The 15,367-nt window shown below is 35.9% G+C and overlaps 1 protein-coding gene across 7 annotated transcripts in view; it reads left to right on the top strand.

The window, feature by feature from the left end:
* Window positions 1–15,367, top strand: part of LanB1 (laminin subunit beta-1) — a 503,856-nt gene that overhangs the window by 404,396 nt on the left and 84,093 nt on the right. For all 7 annotated transcript variants that reach the window (XM_090369708.1, XM_090369709.1, XM_090369712.1 and 4 more), the window contains one exon: window positions 7,066–7,301. In XM_090369708.1, the coding sequence (XP_090225834.1) occupies window positions 7,066–7,301 (236 nt within the window). The remainder of the gene's footprint in view (window positions 1–7,065; window positions 7,302–15,367) is intronic.

The raw sequence follows: 15,367 nt of genomic DNA, 5'->3' as shown, positions 1-15,367 counted from the left end.
GCAATATGGCCTTAGTTGCTAATGCTCCTAAAAACCAAATAACAACAGCAACAACAACATCCTGTAGGTTATAATCCTACTGTATAAGGCAATTGTAAGGCTGCATTGGGAATATTGTGTCCAAGTATGGTGACCTCTATTTGAAAAAAGATATTGCACTTCTTGAAAGGGTTCAAAAATTGGCACCTTGCATGGTGAGATCAACAAAAGGAGCAACCATACAAGGAAAGAGCTTGATTGTGTGGGCTGCATCGTTTGCAACCAGGCATCTTAGAGGGGACCTGATTGAGGTTTATAAGGCTCTGAGAGGTTGGTAAAACGAATGAAGGCAGAATTTTCACTGTTAAAGAATTCCAGAATAGGGGTTATAAATTCAAATTACAGGAGAAAATGTTCAGACTAGATAATAGGAAATTTTCTTTTCTCTACTGACTCATTGGTTACTGAAACAAGTTGTCTCCAGGTACTTTGTACTAAAGAAGAAACAGTTTTTTACAGTTTAAAGAAATTCGAAGGTGAAATGAGGAGGAAGCTCATACATTGTATTTTCTTTTTTTTTTTATTTATTTATTTATTATTATTGTTTTTTTATTTATTTATTTTTTTGCTTGGTGGACTGATGCAGCCTGCCAATGCTTCTTTCTATTATACGTTGTAATCTATTTTTTGCTAATAAAAGATACCCTGTTTTGTTTTGCATTTTTCCATTTAAAACCATATTTCAAATATAAATATATATTTAATAACTTTTTCTGCTTGTATCAAAATAAACACAAACAAAATAAAACCCCAAATATATAAATATGAAATAAATTTGTTATAAGAATATCGAGGCAATGTTAAATGGGTTGGAAAACTGCCAATTTTGGGTTGGGGGGGGGATAAAGACTAATATATTAACAACATCTGCAGGCAGAGGTGTAAGTGATTCTTGCACTGCTTCTATTCTATCATGCAAGTGCCTGAAAAGAAAGGTGTTGGAGATTTTGCTGCTCAGGCAGTTTTTTATATAGAAAATAAATTGATTTGGGAGGCACAATATGGCCTAAGTAGCCCTTGCACCAGAAAACACCACAACAACAACTGTTGGAGATTTCAAGATCTGATTAGGGCCTCATGGAACAAGCAAATGCATGGGCTGTGTTGAGATTACTAAGAGTAAAGCAATTACAGGTATACTTACATGTACACTTAATGCTAGGAGCATAGTAAATAGATTTGATGAATTTTAAGTACAGGTCACTGCATCAAATGCAGATATTGTGGAGATATTAGAGACATGCACCACTCAGATATAAGGAATCATAATTTGAATATGGAGAGTATTCAAATTATGATTTGAATACTCTCCATATTCAACGATATGAAGGTTGGCAGGGTTGTCAAGGACACTACTGACACTATGCTACTGCAACAGGATCTGGAAAGGTTGAGCAGATGGGGTGAGAGGTGGCAAATGAAGTTTAACATTGACAAATGTAAAGTACTACGTATGGGAAACAGCAACCCCAGAGCAACGTATCAACTCTGTGGTACTACACTGACAGTGGTAGAGAATGAAAGGGACCTGGGGTTGGTTGTGCAGGCAGATATGAAGTTTTCTGAGCAGTGCAGACTGGCTGCAAGAGTAGCTCATGATGTATTGTCGATGATATATAGGAATTTTTCTAGCAGGGATAAGGAGGTGATTATTCCCTTGTATAAGACAATGGTCAGGCCACACCTAGAGTACTGTATACAGGTCTGGAGGCCTCATTTCAAGAAGGATGTAGAGATGCTGGAACGAGTACAGAGAAGGGCAACAAGATTAGTGAATGGAACAAAGGGGTGCTCTTACGAAGAAAGGCTTAAGTTTTGCAAATTACAGTGTCTGGAGACTAGGCACCAGAGAGGTGATCTGATAGAGGTGTATAAAGCCTTGAATGGTTTGAGCATGCTCAATGCTGATGGGATTCTTCCTCTTGCTCAGAATAATCACCTGAGAGGGCATAAATTCAAATTGAGGAAGGACAGATGTAGGATAGACGTGAGGAAATTTGCCTTTAGCCAGTGGGTGGTTGGTTGGCGGAACAGACTTCCATCCCTTGTCGTGGAAGTTGATAGCCTAAATAAGTTTAAGGCTCAGCTGGACAGGTATTTCGAACGAACAGAGGGGTGAAGTGGAAGTGGTTATTTTTTATTTATTTTTTTTTTATTTTTTTATTTTTTGGCTGATGCTGCATAAGCTTGCTTTCTTGCATCAAATTGCCTCTACTAATGCTAATGCTAATAAAAGACTGCTGTACAGATTGGAGCAGTGTGCCATTAAGGGAAAGTTATGCTATGGATAAAGAGATGGTTGAGTGGAAGAAGACAAGAGAGTGGTTATTATTGGACATGGCTTATCATGACTAATGTTATTAGTGGAGTTCCCCGGGGTTCAGTACTGGGCCTATTGTGTTTTGTATTTATTAATGACATTGATGATGGCATCTCAGATGATACAAAGGTTGGCAGGGTAGTTAATGGCAGTAGTCTTGATATACTACTACACAAGATCTAGAAAAATTAGTCAGATGCACTGAGTAATATTAACTGAAGTTTAATATTGACATGAAGTGCAGATTGGCTGTCAAAGACAGCTCATAGAATTTTGTCAGTAATATATGAGATTATCCCTTTGTGTAAGGCAATGGTCAGGCTGCATCCTGCATATTGCATACAGGTCTGGAGGCCTCACTTTAGGAAGGACGTGGATCTGCTGGAATGGAATGTAGAGAAGGGCACCGAGACTGGTGAGGGAACAAAAGGGTGCTCTTACCAAGAAAGGCTTCAGTTCTACAAATTTCAACATCTGGAGACTAGGTACCTGTAAGGTGATCTGATTGAGGTATGGCTTTGAATGGATTGAGCAAGCTCAATGCTGATGACATTCTTTCTGTTCTCAGACTTGACATGTAGAAATGAGCATAAATTCAAATTGAGAGAGGATGGTTGTAGTAAAATATGGGGAAGTTTGCCTTCAGCCAGTGGGTAGTCAGTTGTTGCTCCAAACTTCCATCTGTTGTTGTGAAAGTGGGCAGTTCGAATAAATTCAAAGAAGAACTAGATCAATTATTGGAAGGGATAGACAGGTAATGTGAAAAGATCCCCTTCCCCATGATGTTCTATAAGCTTTCTTTCTTGCATCCATTACTACTATCAGTACTAATACTAAGAGAAATATATTAGATGGATGTTGTAGAAGAGAGTGCTTCTACAAAAACACAGACAGAATTATACAAAACATCATTATTTTTTCCCCTATTAATCCTCACTTGATATTGCTTTGTTATTTATGTCTGTCATGTTTTTTTTTTTTTTTTTTTTCATTCATCCTCTAAGTGTGAAATTACTTTGCTGTTCTGTTTGCATGCCATTACAGAGCACTAGTTCTCTATATTCAAAATATGCCTATGCAGTTTTGTTACAATTTAATAATATCCTTCTACATGGACTTTTGAACCTGCAAGTAAGTACATAACCATAGTTATTCATTATGCATGTGGGGTATAGCAAATAAAAATTCTTTCTGCTTTGTTGATGCCATCCTTAATTTCCTGTGAGTCACATGAAATTCAGTATACAAGCTGCAATCAGAATAGCAAAAGGAACATGCAGGAAGAGTGAAACAAATAGGTTTGAGAATCAGAATTACTTTTGGGTTGCATGACAGAAAAGATTGTCATACATGCAGAATTAATGTAATTGGTGTAACTTGCTTCTGTCACCTTTATGTACACCTTCCAACGGAGACTGCTTTTGTCTCTGTTAATAGGTGTACTTAGGATGGGCTTGTATTCATACAGGTAAAATTGTGAAGTACCTTAATTGCTCGAAGTTAGTCAGCAGACTCCCTGAAGTTTTGTAATATTTTGAGCGGAGGTTTAATAACTGGCATGAAAATATTCATATGCTCTCTTTCAGTACTGATGATTTATAATATTCACTACCTAGGAAAAATCACATGAAAATTTATTTCTCTTCTCTTCTTTCCTGGGGCGCCTCCGTAGCCAGATGGGAAGGAGCAGCAGTGCGTAGCACACGCTTCTTGATTAGACCGGGGTTCGAGCCCATCACCACCAAATATGGAGGATGCAGAAAGGTCAGGGAATGACCACCGCATATCCCGGAGCAATATGGCCTTAGTTGCTAATGCTCCTAAAAACCAAATGACAAATATAACAAACAATCTTCTTTTCTTTTCTCTTTGTGAAATAAATATATGTATTTTTTAAATAATGAAATGTCTTAATTATATTTAATGTGACGTGTGGAGTGTGTGTTTTAGATGCTATCCAAATAAGAAGGAAAATGCATCCGTTATGGTTCTCCAGCAGAAGGGAAATCAAGAATATTTATAATAAGTTGATTAAACTTATTATTTATAATAAGTTGATACTGGTGGTAAAAAAATTTGACAATCATAACAAAAAAAAAAAACACTTGTAGGATAAAATTGCTCATGGGACTGAAACACCAACAGGTTAGAATGCTGATTGCATCAATACATCATTTGGTTAAAATGCCAACAACTTATTGTTCTAACTTATCACATTGGCATTATATATAATCTTTATATCTCCTATTATTGTATATATTTATCATAGAGGAGGAAAACCTTATGTTTTGTATGCTTTGAATTTTGCTCTAGTAGAAATTTTTATTTATTTATTACTGTTTAATTAGGAGTAGTGATCACCAAAATATTGTTCCCAAATCACAGTTTAATGGATAGGCCAAATTACTGCAATATTTGATTTTATTTCCATATGCCTAACTAGACTTACAGCTGTTTGACTGTCTCATGACAGGGTATGTTTATGTCAGATTTGACTGGATTACTTTATAAAACTCATTTGGTGGAATCATGTCTTTTTAACAGTGGTATTCAAAATAATTTTTGATGTTGCCACAGATATTAAATTAAATTAAATTAATTGGATTTTATATCTCATTCAAGGGATGCTTGGTATATACATGGCACTGCTATTGCCCCCATGTGGCAGAACCGGATACCTGGGAGGAAAAGCTCACTTCCAGGGCTAAAGGAACAGTATGGATTTCGCAAACTTCTCACTGTTTAAGAAGGTAAATGCAGTTTACTTGGATTTACATCAAAGTGATTTGAAATGAACATTCACTTGCCAGTTCAAAATGATAAAAATGGAGACAGTTAAGCAGGTCTTCCCCCTCTTTTTTGATATTTCACTGTCTATCTAACCAGCCACTAAGTAAACTCTCTCCATTTGTCATCCAGCAATATCTGGAATGTGCTGCTGTGCTGTTCTCCAAGAATGGTGAGACAGTTTCAAGCTGGCAATCGTAGTTGAAACTTCTAATCAGAAACATGCTGCTTATTTGTGAAACTCTTATCCTTTGTGGATTGAACTGTCAAGTTACTCTAAACACTGCTGCAAATAGCTCTAAAAGGTATCATTACAGAATCAGACCATAAATGTCTTGGAAGAACTGTAGGTGCATTAGGTGATCAGCAGGTTACTCCAGCCAAAAGCATTACAATCAAAAAAGGATGACATTCTAATGCCTACTTAGAACATCATCATCATGTTTAACCTTTTCCACAGTATGTACATATATCTGTACTTTTTTTCATAGATTTTTAAAACTTCCAGTATGTGCTGCCATCTTTTATTTCAGTTTCCAATTAATAGTATACACAGTTTTAATAGGTGACTGCATGAAAATAGATTTTAAATCAGAGAAGGCGAGATCACAACTGTCAGTGCTTGTTGTACAATTTTGACTTACATAAGGCAGAATTCTCTGGAATTTAGATCCATAAGTTGATGAAACTGAATTAAGGGACACTCTAAGTAACCTCTAAGTCGACAATAGTATTTACGTCAAAAAAAGAGTAGTTTTATGATGATTTTTAAAGATTTTTTATGATTGTTTGCAATATATATATATTTTTCAATTCTCGTTTGAATCAGAGTCAAAATAAAAGCAAATTAATATTTAAAAGCATTTGTGTATAGTTTTCATTTTATAAAATTAAAATTTCATGAAGAAACTCCCATTGCTAGGGGAAAAAATTCACTGCTCAGCGCCTAGACATTTTCATGAACTCATTCTAGAAAAGATTATCAATTCTACCAAACTCTGTGAAAGATGGCTAAACTATCGTGTATGTCCTTGCATCCCAGATACACTCAGATGCCATGCGTGAAAACTCTCAAACAGAGAGTTTTCATGCATGGCAGGAAGTACATCACCTTAGGTAATATACTTTTGGAAGAAAATTATGTCATGGAGTCCCACTTTGTTTAAGTGTGGCTTCACTGATGATAACCAAAGTGAAATAGCAATCACCCAGCTTTACAAACATCCACTGACTACCTGCCATTATTAGCAGCTCAGAGAATAATTTACAAATATCAGTTTGCTTGCTTTGTATATGTGTACAAGGGGCTGGGAATTGCCCTATAACATAGTGTATCTTTTTATGTAGCTGTGTGTTGTCCCTTCCACTGAGGAAAGAGTAATGAGGCACCAGAACACTTTAATTCCATTAATTACCAATAGATTCTGATATGCTACTTTCATCTAGTGAATAATGGGCTAAAAGCCATTTTTTAATTTAATATTGTTGGAAAAAAATAATATAACCATCTCAACAGATAAAACCAAAACAGTGGCCAATCATTGTCATCAGAATAAAACAGGAACTAGTTTTGACTGAAATGGCAATTTATAACATAAAGTGGATAGATACATAGGCAGAACAGGAACCATAGGCTACAAATGGAGATATTAAACTATAAGCCAAATAAGTAAAGAAAGCTGTTTATAGCTCTCTCACTTCTTCCCTCACCCCCTGTGGTGTAGTAAATCTATATCCATGAAAAGAGGAAAAATAATATTAAAAATTTATTTGAATATATCTGTTATATAGTCTTTTCTGTTTGCCATGCTTTGTCCCTTTTTGTGGTTTACAATCTTAACTCTCTTTTTATTCTTCTCTATATGGGTAGGTATTACTTTTGATCCTTAGGTAATCTTGCTAAATTTCTCTATTTGCAGGAGCTTTCAATATAACAAAAGATGCACAAAAAAGATCACAAGCTGCAGAAAGACGGGTTCAGGAGACAGCAGCAATTCTTTACGAATCAGAAGAACATCGCAAACGAACAGAGCGCCTTTTAAGTCAGGCAGCAGACCGATATAATCAGACTTACTTGGAAAATGAACTGGCCTTAAATAAGACAGCTGATCGAATAAGTGATTTAGAAGATCAGATACCAATAATTAACAAACTGGTAAGTATATTGATGATCTGGTTTATTAGCAGGGAAACAGATCTCTCTCTCTGTCATGTGCACACCTACATGCACATGCACTCTCACACTTCAATTAAATGAGTAATAAATAAAATAAAAAAGTAAGGAAAAGAAAATTAAAAATAGTAAAGCAAACATTAGTGACTGCAAAGCAGTATATAGTGCTTGTTGCAGAAACATAAACTAATAACATAAAGTAAAAATGTACCCATTACATGGCAAGCCAAGTAAGTAGGAAAAAAATAAACCAGTACATAACTATAGCAACAAAAAGAAGAGGTGGGGGGGAATAAATCAGAATGTGTTGCAGAAGGAGTGTTTTCCAAAAATAATATATAAAAATTGCAAATTAATAGAAATTTAGTGGTTTGCACTAGGTTCAAATTTCCTGAAATATCACTATAAATGGAAATGAAAACCAACCATAACAGTGTGTCCATTAGTGAAACAGAAATAAATAAACAGTAGACTGACCATTGTGCCCCATAACTTTGACAGGCTTACAAGGTAATGAGGGCTGTATAATCCCTGCATTTCAAACCTTGAACAGATTCTTTATTGACAAACTGACAGACATACTAATCAACCAGTCAATGATAAATCAGAATAATGTGGCACTTATGCGGCAAAAACATTATACAATAATAGCTAAGAGCACTTACAGGGCTACACCAAGCCACTGACAAAGAATACCAGTTAAATAAGAATACAAGAAAAGAAATTGAGCTATAGAAGGCAATATGAGCAGTGTATTAGCATCTCTACTAACCACACACAGTAGACAAGAAAATAAACTTTAAATAAGAATAAAGACAATAAGTAAGAAAAATGAAAAATAGTTAAGCCTTGTGGCTTTCTGAAGAGATGGGGCACAACGGTTTGTCTGTTCATTTATTTTTGTTTCATTAATGGACACATTATGGTTGGTTTTCATTTACATTTATAGTGATATTTCATACAATTTGGACCTAGTGCCAACCACTAAATTTCTATTAACTGGCAACTTTTATAAATTATTTTTGGAATGCATTCCTTCCACAGCACTTATTCAATTTATTTCTTTTGTTTCCATAGTTATGTAGTGATTTATTTTTTCCTATTTACTTGGCTAGCCATATGGCTGGCATATTCTTACATCATGTGTATTAGTTATATTATGAAGTAAGATAAAGAGAAATTTAAATTTAGTGTAGTGTATTGAATTGAGAGGATGAAGAACTATGAATATTAAATAGGTTGTGGAAATTACATCTTCCAATGCATTTCTTCTGAAGAAGAATGTAAAGATATGTATATTATAGATGTATGAAATATGATGAAGTAAGTTGGGTGTAGTGGTCATTGCATAAATTGCAAGAAGTACTAGAGATATGGGATAGAAGGAAAAATAAGGGGTAAGAATAAAAGTATAAAGAATTTGAAAACCTAAGTGGGTTGCATGTTAAAGAATTAAATATTAAAAATTATAATTTAGATAACTAGTACTAAAAAATTATAACTGAGTAAACAAATAATAAAATTTATAAAAGATTAATAAAGTACACTATACACCCAATATAATGCAGTCAAAGATTGATAGTTGTTGATTTTTTACAGGCCTCATGGAACGATTAGCACAATTGCTGTGTGTAGACATGATGTCCTGTGAATAAATTTTGCAAATACCAATTTATTTTTAATTTCTTTGTTGTTTTAGTTGTCTTGCTTCATTTACTTTTTTATTAGTCAAATACAGCTCAGGTTGGAGGCACATGTAACTAATTTACAGATGGTCAAATAATAATACTCTTTTTCTTTTTTTTGTCTTTAATTTATTTTACTTTATTTTTACTTTTGTCTTTATTTTATTGTACTTTATTTTATTGATTTAACTACGGCTTTAGAAAGTGATGTGAATAAACTCAAAGTTGTCCTGGAAAGATGCAACTGTGGTAAGTTTTACGTGTGCTATATGGAAATTGTTTAGCTTACCCTACATAATGTTAGTGTCTGTTTTCAAATTTTCATTTCCTTGTTAATAAAAAAAAAAATAAATAATAAAAATAAAAAATTAATGTCTATGAAAGTTCTCAAAAGAAAAACAAGTAAACCGTGGTCAGTTCAAGAAAAGCTAGCTGCACTGGGCTTACTAAAGTGGGAAAAAGATGCAAGCAGAGGTGTCTTGACACATAGGAGCACAAACATAATAATCATAGAAGTCATTGAACCCACAAATGCATACATACCATTAAGAAAATATTGCAGGAGGAGGATGCTGAAATGGATGACTACGCAGCTGGCCAATCAAATAGAGCAGAAAAAGATAGCATGGGATAGTTACAGAGCGATAAAAAGTACTGAAGCCTACAACAAATACATTTTGATCTGTAATAGTACCACAAATAAGGTTAGGGAGGCTAAGGCTGTGTGTATGAGAAACCATTGGCTAAGCAAAGAATGGGGACAAAGATTTTTTCATGTGTGTGAATTCAATGAAGAAGAAAGCTAATCAGATCGAATTTATGCACTGGGTGTAGGAAAGTCTTGGATAACTCAGCTGATGTTGCAGATGAACTGAATAGGTACTTTACATTGATCTTTACTAACAAAAGACCCTTCATGCTGAGAAGAGGCTGCACAAATGAGGTTAAGCCATATCAAATTAGTGATGTTGTAATTAAAGATGATTGTTTATTAGAAAAGCTTTTAGGCATGAAGGTAAGTAAGGCTCCCAGAGTTGATGGCATATACCCAGTAGTTTTTATGGAGACCACCAGGTGGTGTTTTGAACCATTGAGGTTAATTATGAGGGCATCTTTGGACTTGGGAGATTCCTTTGGATTGGAGAAGTACCAATGTATTGCCAGTACATAAAGGCAATTTAGAAGTTAGAGTGAAGTTGGTAACTAAGAGTGAAGTTAGTAACTACAGACTTCAGTGGTAGGAAAAATCTTAGAGGCAGTGATTAAGAGTGCAATCCAGGAACATTTAAATAGATATGGCAATCTGAAGGACACACATCTTGGCTTTATTAAGGGAAAATAATGTTTAGCTGACTTAGTAGACTATTTTGACAGTTGCTCATAAGCTGGATTCAGGAAATAATTTGAATGAAGAAATAAATGAAGGTTTTAGCAAAGCATTTGATTTGGTCCCTCATGAGGGTTACTGTTATAAGCTTGAACAGGTTGGGATTACTGGGTAGCAGCAGGGCTGTGGTTAATGGATATTATTCAGATTGGTGTAATGCCAGGAGTGATGAGGAACGGTCAGGGAATGACCACCGCATATCCCCAGAGCAATATGGTCTTAGTTGCTAATGCTCCTAAAAACCAAATAACAAACAAACAAACCTCAAGGATCAGTTCTTGGACCACAGTTGTTTCTGATTTTAATAATTGACATTGACAAAGGGATAGAAGGCATGATGTCAAAATTTGCAAATGACGTAAAGATTGGTAGAGTTGTTAATGATCGATGCCAAGCAGTGCTCCTTCAGAATGATTTGAACAGACTTCAAAGATAGGCAGAGAAGTGGCAGCTGTGTTTTAATGTTGCTAAATGAAAGGTCTTGCACTTTTTTTAATTATTATTATTAGCCACATGATGCAAGGAAGCCTGAGGCTTATGCTGCACCAGCCAAAAAAATTTCCTGAGTTACCCTGAGAGAGAGAGAGAGAGAGAGAGAGAGAGAGAGAGAGAGAGAGAGAGAGAGAGAGATTCAGAAGTAGAAAGGAATCGCCAAGAAAGAGATGAATGATGATATCCAGCTCAGGACCATGGGTTTGCCAATCTCATACTCACCACATGTGAGCCCCTAGGGTTGAACTTTATTTTTATTTTTTTTTTTTATGAAAACCCCAAACACGAGAGGTATTAGAACCTATAGTACTAAGTACCATGCCTGGGTTGGAGGTTGAGAAGATGAGAGAAAATATTTGTTGACATTAGACTTGAACTTCTGTAGACTGAAATTTTCAGGACATATGTATGAAAGAAGGTTGTTCCAGAAAATGGCATTTCAATGAATAAACGAAGAAGATGAAAAGTTGGCTCTGTGAGTTTGAAGTTGGACAGTAAATGGATGTTGGCTGTTGGTGGAATGTGTTCGGACTGTTTTGAAAGAGAGAGAGGGAATTATAAAAGCCAGTTCAGAAGAACAGTGCCCATGGAAGTATCTGTAGAAAAGGCATTCAGCAGAAACAGTACGTCTATGAGACAACGAGTGCAGACACACAGTTAGAGATGAGTTATTAAATAACCTAACTGCCCTCTTCTGAATGGAATCTAGAACCCTGAGAGAAATTTTTGGGACACCGCCCCAGATGTGGGAACAATATTCCATGGCAGGGTGGATTTGCAATTTGTACAGAGTGAACAGCTGTTTGGAAGAAAAGTAAAGCCAAGAGCAAAAGAGAAAACCAAGTTTTTTAGATGCAGAGGAAGCAATATTTGTAATGTGCTTGTGCCAAGAGAGATTAGAAGTCAGGGTAAACCCCAAAAGAGATATATCAACTTGATTAGAAATTGGAGTGTCTCCAAAGATAAGTATAGGAGCAGAAGAATCCTTTTTTTTTTTTGCGAGATATAAGACAAGACAGTTTTAGAAGGATTGAAATCAACTAAGTTGTATTTGCCCCACTGGAGATCATCATTTAAGGAATTGGTAGCAGATATTCAAAAAGTTGAAGCTGATTGAGCAGGGTGAGGTTTCTCAAAATGGAAATTGGAATTCAATGTGTTATCATCGGCAAAACTATGGATAGGATTTCCAGTCAATGGAAGAAGGTCATTAATATACACGAGGAAATGAGTAGGGGAAAGAACTGAACCTTGGGGGACACCAGCATTAGTGGAGCAGTTAGAAGACAGAGAGCCATCTACCATCACCCTCAATGAGCAATCAGGGAGAAAACTGGATAACCAATTCCAAAAAACAGTTGGCAAACCATAAGATGGAAGCTTTTTTAGAAGACCTGTATGCCAAACATGATCGAAAGCCTTGGAGATGTCAAGAGCAACTGCTTGTGTTTCACAGAACTTTTCTATTGAATTGAAAATGTGGTATTTTGAACGAACAGAGGGGTGAAGTGGAAGCGGTTTTTTTTTTTTTTTTTTTTTGGCTGATGCTGCATAAGCTTGCTTTCTTGCATCAAATGCCTCTACTAATGCTAATGCTAAAGGTATTAGTCCATAAATGGGTAACATAAGCCAGAATATCATCAGTGGATTGACACTGACGGAATCCATACTGGCGATCGTTGATCAGACGGAAGGTTTCTAGGTAGTTTAAGAGTTGGCGGTTAATTGATTTCTCCATTACTTTAGAAAGAGTAGAAGTAATTGCAATGGGATGATAATTGGATCAGAGGGATTTGTCATGTTTTTTAGGAACTGGCTGGATATGAGCAAATTTCCAAGCAGAAGGAAAAAACACCTTTGGAATAAGAAAGTGAAAAAAGGTGGCAAAGAACAAGAGTAAGTTCAAGAGTGCAGGTTTTGAGAACAAATGGAAAAATACCATCAGGACCTGCAGCTTTCTTAGCATCAGGATTCGTCAAAATCCTTCTCACATCCTTTTGACGGGAAAACCAGAGGAGGCATTGAATGGACCATGTTGGGAATGGTGGGAGGTGTTTTTTACCAAGATCCTTAATACATGAGTTGGAAGAAAAATGGGATGCTAGCAAGTCAGCTTTATCCTTAGCTGAAGCGATAACAGAACCATCTGGTGTTGACAGAGGTGGGAGCAAAGATTGGCAAAAGTTGTGGCGAATTGCTTTGGCAAGAGACCAGAATTCTCAGCTACTATTAGAGCAAGAAGGAAGTTTTCTACTCTTAGCCTGTTCAAAATCTAAATCTAGTTTGGTCTGATTAATAACTGCTTTACAATTGTTGCAAGCTTTAGTGTAAGCGGAAAATGAAACCGAAGAATTAAAGAAGACAATTACGATATGCAACATTCTTCTCTTGAACAGCCTTGGCACATTTATTGGAAAACCAAGGTTTAGATAATGGATAAAATTTTAAAGTGTAATGTTGGATAAAGGATTCCATTCCTAAAAGAATAATTTCACTGACACGATCTGAGCAAACATTAACATCAGAAGTTTTGAAACAGTAATCCGACCAAGGAAAAGAAGAAAAGAAATCTTGTTGGTCATCCAATTTTGCATTCTTGTAATGCTAAACAACACAAGGTTGGGAATAGCCATGAGATAAAGGCTCCATTTGAGAAGAAACCATCACCAAGTTGTGATCTGAGGTGCCTAAAGGACCACTCACTTCAACCGTGTACTTAGAAGGGTTGTTTGTGAGAAAAAATCAAGCGTGTTGGCTGTATGGTTAGGATTGTCCGGTATTCTTGTAGGTAAATGAACAATCTGTGCAAGGTCATTAGTAATTCAAAAGCCTCACCATCTTTACCAGCTGGAGTTGTGGACATTAAAATCACCAAGGAAAATTACCTCACCAAGGAAGGTGGGACTGGAGAAAGTCAAATTGCAAAGAAAGGAAGTCAAAGAGTTCCAAGTGATTAGTGGAGTTGGGAGAATGATAGAGACAACAGATGAATTTCACAGAATGAGGTAGAGAGATTCTAAGCCAGAGAAGATCGAAAAGAGGAGATTCCAAATTACCAAAGTCTCTGACAGGGAATATCAGAATGGACATATGCACATGTACCACCTTTGAGGTGAAAGGAATCATACAGCGAATAATTTGGACAACTGAGATGAGCAGTAGTTGAATCAAGCAATAACTGAGATTCTGTCGGAAAAAGTACATGGTGTTTGGCAGACTGCAAGTGGAAATGGACATCATGGGGATTAGAATTGAGACCACGTATATTTGTGAAATGGTGAGATCGGCAAAAGAACGACTGTACAAGGTAAGACTCCGATGATGTGGCTACAGAGCTTGGTTTGAAGTTCAAATTACAGGGGTTGTAGTTTAGGTTAGTTTTCTTTTAGCTAGTCAGTTATTGATTGGTGAAACAAGTTGCCCTTGCAGGTAATTTAGGCTAATATGTTGAATAAATTCAAAGGTTAACAGGATACTTACCTGTGTGATGAGGGAAGTATATAATTTGTGTTTTCTTATCTACTTAGGTTTTTTTTTGTTTTGTTTTTGCCAGTGCAGCAAAAGCCTATGGCTTCCTTACACTATATGAAAAATACTATTACTATAAAATATCAGTTTTTTCTACAAGTAAATAAGCTAAAAAAATAACAAATCAAAAGGTAGAAACCCTTCTCTGGTTAATAAAAAAAAAATTTCCTTAAAGAATGTACATTTGAACATCTCTGTCTTTCATGGTCAGTGTGATCATCCTGAATCAAGAACCAGATATAGTCGCCATAGTCATCATAGTTTCATCCCATCTTCCTTGGTATCTCTTCTTCATTGAGTGTACATTGTGGTAGAATCTCTCCCCAGTGCTCTTTATTAACATCACCACTCTGAAGAAATCCAGGTGACAATGCAAGTGGAGTTTGATTGACGTTCTGCTTCCTGTTTTTAAACCAAATCATAAACTAGCTCCTTGCAATATTTTCTCTTAGTGATACCAAGAAATCCATTCACTATAATATGAAATGACTTCCTTGCATTTTGCTCAGCATTGTTCATTTTTGTTTTCTAGTTTTTGTGGAGCCAACATCTTAACTTATGGACCAATAAATATGCCATATTTCACTTTTATATCAGACAACTATGAAACATAAGGCTGTGTATGCTCGAAGATGTGTCCTTGAGGGTCCATTGCTTTAACAGATTGTTTGATTAGTCGCACCTTGATGTGCATTGGTGGAAGCAAGGCTTTGTTTCTTGGAACAAAAGGATAGTTCCATGGGTACAAGGCCACAACTCAATTCTCTGATTGCCCTGCTGTCACAGAGGCAGAGAAAGCAAGAGAACTTATTGAAAACAGACATCCCATTTACTATCCTTATCTCCTAATATATGCTTTACATTTCTTTAATGTTAACAGACTCAATAGGAATTGATGGGTATATATTCCTGTTGTGAAGCAACTGGCTTTCAGATTTTTACTTCATCTATGAAAA

This window comes from Mastigoproctus giganteus, chromosome 3 (genome assembly GCF_048544385.1).
Source record: "Mastigoproctus giganteus isolate SK-2022 chromosome 3, ASM4854438v1, whole genome shotgun sequence".
In the NCBI taxonomy this organism is placed as follows: domain Eukaryota; kingdom Metazoa; phylum Arthropoda; class Arachnida; order Uropygi; family Thelyphonidae; genus Mastigoproctus; species Mastigoproctus giganteus.
The sequence above is the reverse complement of the archived record's forward strand: the minus strand, read 5'-3'. Positions and strand labels throughout refer to the sequence as shown.